Raw genomic sequence first — 5,275 nt, 5'->3', positions numbered from 1 at the left:
AGGATGAAATGACGCAACACTGATAAAACTGGCATCCTAAGTCGGCCTCTCTTTCTGAGCCACGACCTCGTCTATACTCTCCTCCTTCTACTTTTTTAGGATTTCTCTCCAAATACGTAAACGCCCCGAGGCCGACGGCTCTGTTCACGCTTTGCTAGTTTTTTGTTTCGTGGATGGACGGTGCACGATTATGACACATTCATGTCGACTCATGTACATTATAGGCTGCGATTCAGCTCACATTTTCATCGTGCAATCTACAAACTTCTTGTCATGGCCAACGTTTGTTAGGTTCATGTTGTACAGCGTAGCTAGCTGTGAACTTCTAAGACCTGACTAGATCCTTGCTTGTGTTGTACCTGCTCTCAGATGTATGTCACTTTGGATAAAAGCGTCTGCTAAATGAAATTGTAGAAGATTGTTAAAATCGCACAGCTTGTAGGCGGCCTTAGGAGGACTGCAGCCCTGATCGGTGCTACTACGGCTCCTTCTAGACCTCCTGATCTTCCTGGATCATTTTCCATCTTTGTAAAGTCTCACAATCATATTTTCAGCTCCTCTGTTCAGCTCTTTTCCACGTGGAGTCATGATGCAGACATAGACTCAGTCCATGGGTCCAGAACTAGGACAGTTCTGCTCATTTTAGAACCAAGTTCATGCAGTTAGACTGATTGGAAACCACAGGTGGAGTTTTAAATTTGTTGCACTGAGTTTCTTGATGAGAGCAAACACTGGACGGTTGGACGTAGACCGAACACAGTTATTCAGAGCTGACGTGGCGCAGCGCTGTGCTCGCCGCTGCTGTTCACCGTAACCTGCGTGTACATGTGCGGTGTTTGCCACTAGTTTTTTTTTTTTTTTTTCTCCTCCTCACGGTCGTATTGATCGAACCTTCTGTTAAAGGGATGCTCGTTAACACACAATTAGCATTCAGATAGAAAATACATCATAAGGATAAAAAGTCATGGTCATTAATTCCTGATGAAGGGAGATTGGGAGAGGGGGGGAGGAGGGAGAGGGGAGAGAGAGAGAGAGAGAGAATAAAAGGCCTTTTCAGTAATAGGAGTGGATTCCATTTAGGAGTTCGTATAATTATTCTTCGTTATTTCTCCTCCTCTCTCCTTCCCCTCGCCGCCATTTCTCACCCTCTAGACATCCTTCCTCCCCCTCACACCTTTTAGAGTCTCCATTTTATCTCCATTTTTCTTCTCCTTCCCTCGTCAAGGAAAGCGCCCCAAAGTCCCTGCCATGTCTCATCGCTCATCGCGGCCCTCCATCTTAATCCCATTATTCCTCCTCATAGTCCTCGTCCCTCCCTCGTGGAGGTGCAGAGGATCGCCACACATTTCTCTTCTCCTGCCTTTAGTCTGAGAGGACGAGCACATCCCCCCCTTCCTCCTCTCTCTCCCTGCTTCTTGGTTTTTTTTTTTGTTGTTTTTTTTTCTGACTCCTGTGTTCGTCTGAGCTGCTCCTCAGCAGCTGGAGGTGCAGGTGTTGGGGGTGGGGCTGGCCTCCAGGCTGCCCTCGGGGCTCAGGGGCGGAGGAGGCGACAGCGGCGACTCCAAGGCCAGGGTGGCGAGCTGGGCCGGCGCAGGAGGGGCGACGGCCACGGCGGCGGCCACGGCGACCTGCACCGGAGAAACCGGCGGCGCCACGGTGGTGAGGGACGGGGACAGCGGCACCACGGCGCCCCCGCCCCCCCGGCCGTCCCGGGCGTCCCTCTCCCGGAGCAGGTGGACCAGGGCGGCGTGCTGGGCGCTCAGCGTGGCTGACAGGTGGGCGGGCAGGGCGTTGAAGCCGGCGGTGAGCTGCTCCACCCGCTGCTCCAGGGACAACATCTGGCGCTCCAGGTCCTCGCTGCGATCGTTGAGCTCCGACATGAGCTCGTACATGACGCTCTGCATCTGCAGGAGGAGAGCAGGAGGTGACTCAGTGGGTCGGTGGAAGGAGCAGCACAGATTGCAAAGGCGTAAACAGGAGCGTTGTGAAGGCCGCGTCATTAACCCTCTCATCCCCCACATTTTATTTTATTTGTTGCTTTTTTCCTCACTGTGGGTTTATTTTTCTCTGCAACATAAAGTCCTGCAGCTCTACGGAAAGAGAACAAACTGTTTCCATCTGTCCACAGATCTTAAGGCTCCACATGCTAAATATTTAACTATTTGCATGTTTATATCATCTTGTTAAACTGTATTTTATTTTATTTTATTTGCTGCCATTTTACAGATTTTCCCCCAAACTATCCAAAACTGTTAATAATGCCCAAACGAAAAATCTGTATTTCTAATATATATATATATATTTTTTAAACAAATGATAATTCTTTCTTCAAACCTTTTGCCCAAATAAATACTCCATTTTTACTGTATTTAAATGTCTAGAAAGAGAAAGAACTTCTTGTAATGCATCAGAAAAAACTGACATCAAAAATGGAATTTCTTTGATTATTTGTTTTACAGAAATTGAAAAAAAAACCCTGGAATCAACACGTACTGCAAATTTTTTAAGTACACAATACAAACATGTAACCTGAATTTAACTATTTAATGTAAAATTACACTAAAAATCTGTAATTTGGAATAAACAGGAAATAGGAAAAAATGATTGAAAATATTAAAACACGTAAATCTATCATATTTCACAAATAAATTATTTGAAATATTAATAATATAAAGTAAATAAAGTCAAGTTTAATGCAATAAATATATTTCTAAAATTTGATAAAACTAGTGACAGTAAAAGGTAATAAACAGGTGTTGCCACTATTTATATTTTATTTATTTTTAATTTATTTCTGTACTTGTCTGTGTAAAACACAAGCTGCAGTTCAGCCGAGAAGTCTTTAACTTCTGTCATGAGGCGGCTGCTCGCCGCTCAGTGACTCACGTCTTCAGAGTTGCATCAAAAAACGCAGAATTTTTAGTTTTTTACAGAATCAGTTTTGTGCAAATAGTTGATTTATTTATTTATTTTTGAAGATAATAAACTGAAATTGATTAAATATTATGATTTCAAGTTTAGCTTTAATTTTCACGCCACGTCCCAGATGACAGAGTCAGATGATCAGTTGATAGATGATCAGTTCTGTGACTGTCAGAAAGCTGATGAAGTTCATAAAATGAGAAAACACACCTTTTGTGGTACGGAGAGTTTAACCCTTTCGACACTATAAACTGCTATACCGGTCTGCTGCTTTGACCCAGTTCAGCCCTGCGGTCCGGTATATGGCGACTTTCTGTTACATTCATTCTGATTGGCTGTCAGTGGGAATCCCCGCATGTGAACAAGCGAAATTGGGCCGATACATTGTTTTCGAGGGTATGTAACGGGAAAATATTTAACAACAAGTGCCGATGGAGTTTCACTACCGTTGTCTTCGCTGCTAACGCTGCTATTCGCTAGCGTATTCGCCGCTACCCGTTAGCAGCAGCAAAGACCCCCCCCCCCCCGGGGCGACGATAACCACATCCCATTTACACTTTTTCCAGAATCTGGTTTGTGCAAAAGGTTTATTTTTGCAGATTTTTTAAAACGAGACACGTAGAAAAAAATGATTTAGATCAAATATCCTGATTTTAAGCTGAGACTTGGTTTGATTTTATTGTCACAGATCATGAAAGTCGATTCTTTCTGTTTTTACAGTTTCTCCTTCTGATAAATGCTGAAATTCTGGCAGTTTTTAATGTTTGTCTTCAAACCCGTTGCACACTTTGGGGTTCAGAGGGTTGAAGCACCGAGGAGAGCAGAATATTTAGGTTTTTATAGACTCTCATTCATGCAAACGGTTTATTTCTTGCAAATTTTTAAAGGAGACATTTAGAATAAAGTGATTTTGATGAAATATCATGATTTTAGGCTGAGATTTGGTTCAGTTTTTTCCATTATAGGTCACATCACAGATCATAAAAGCTGGAAATCCTACAATTATTTCTGTTTTTACAGTTTCTGGCTCTGATAAACGCTGTAATTCTGCTGATTTCCTAAAAATACGACATGCATTTCAAACCTGTCGCACATTTTGGGGTTCAGAGGGTTAGAGGTTGCACGGTTGCACCGAGGAAAGAAGAATATTTCGTTTTCTACAGAATCTCGTTCATGCAAACGGTTTCTTCTTGCACATTTTTAAAGGAGACATTTAGATTAAAGTGGTTTTGATGAAACATGATGATTTCAGGCTGAGATTTTCCACGTCACGTCACAGATCATAACAGCTGGAAATCCTTGGATCCTCTCTGCTTTTAGGGTTTCTGGTTCTGACACATGCTGTCATTCTGCTGACTACGTGCACTTCATCCTGCTGGAGGGTTCTGGGGGATCAGAGGGTTAAAACATACTTAAGAAACGTTTGAAACAGAATACGGAGAGTGAAATCAGAGTGGAGACGCCGAGCAGAAAGGAAAAAAAAAAAGAAAGAAACGTCCATGAGGGAGCAGAAGTTGGAATGACGGCGAGGCTGGGCATCGTAGCGCCGCGAGGAGAGAATAGGACGGAGAATGAAAGGAAAGCAGCAGAGTGTTCCTGCCGCCGCGCACATCCTGGTCTCCGTAACCATGGTAAACGCACAAGTGGCCAATTGAGATGGAGGATGGCATAATTGCAAAATATTTGGTGCTAAAGGCAACGACACAACTACACACACACCCTCGCTCCATCTTTGTGTCTTATTCACTCGCAGTGTGTCCGCGGCCGTGTGTGTGTGCGTGTGTGTGTGTGTGTCTCTCACGCAATCACACAATCACACAGACACACAATCACACACGCCGACACACGTGTGCGCTTCACATTCTCACTCAAACACCCACACAGCGGCAGAAAAACATGAGCCCTCCCTCCCCGCGCTTCCTCCTCGCTCAGTCATCCCTGTTTTAACACTTGTTCCCGTTGCTAGGAGACGCGAAGCCACGGAAACGGGCAGGTCAGCGTGGAAACGGAGGAATGCCGGCCGCAGCGTTTTTCCCCCCCTGAAGCGTGTTACCTGAGCACACGCATGATCTCACCTTTGACAGGTCCACCAGCGTGTTGGCCTGGTCGCTCAGCTTCCTCTGCTCCATCTTCACGCTGCGTAATCTGCAGACACACACACACACACAGAAGAGAGGTAAAAATACACATAACTGAGCTGGAAAATACTGTAAATACTCAGCGTCCAGAGTTAATCCCCATAGGTCCGAGCAGCAGCAGCAGCAGCAGCAGCAGCAGCGGTCACCTTGCTGAGTTCAGCTCCACTTCTACCTGGATCTGTACAAACAGCTGTGAGCTCACAAACACTGGAGTT

At 44.8% G+C, this 5,275-nt stretch overlaps 1 protein-coding gene across 1 annotated transcript in view; it reads right to left on the bottom strand.

Annotated features, from left to right (window-relative positions):
* Positions 1-1,472: 1,472 nt before the first annotated feature.
* The window catches only part of kcnn3 (potassium intermediate/small conductance calcium-activated channel, subfamily N, member 3), a 90,531-nt gene continuing 86,728 nt past the window's right edge, over positions 1,473-5,275 (bottom strand). The window contains exons 9-10 of the mRNA XM_008280710.1: positions 4,998-5,067; positions 1,473-1,904 (exon numbers count right to left, since the gene is read on the bottom strand). Coding sequence (XP_008278932.1) covers positions 1,473-1,904; positions 4,998-5,067 — 502 coding nt within the window. The remainder of the gene's footprint in view (positions 1,905-4,997; positions 5,068-5,275) is intronic.

This window comes from Stegastes partitus, unplaced genomic scaffold (assembly GCF_000690725.1).
Source record: "Stegastes partitus isolate 25-593 unplaced genomic scaffold, Stegastes_partitus-1.0.2 Scaffold207, whole genome shotgun sequence".
NCBI classification, from domain to species: Eukaryota; Metazoa; Chordata; class Actinopteri; family Pomacentridae; genus Stegastes; species Stegastes partitus.
This window is presented reverse-complemented; position numbering and strand designations above follow the sequence as displayed.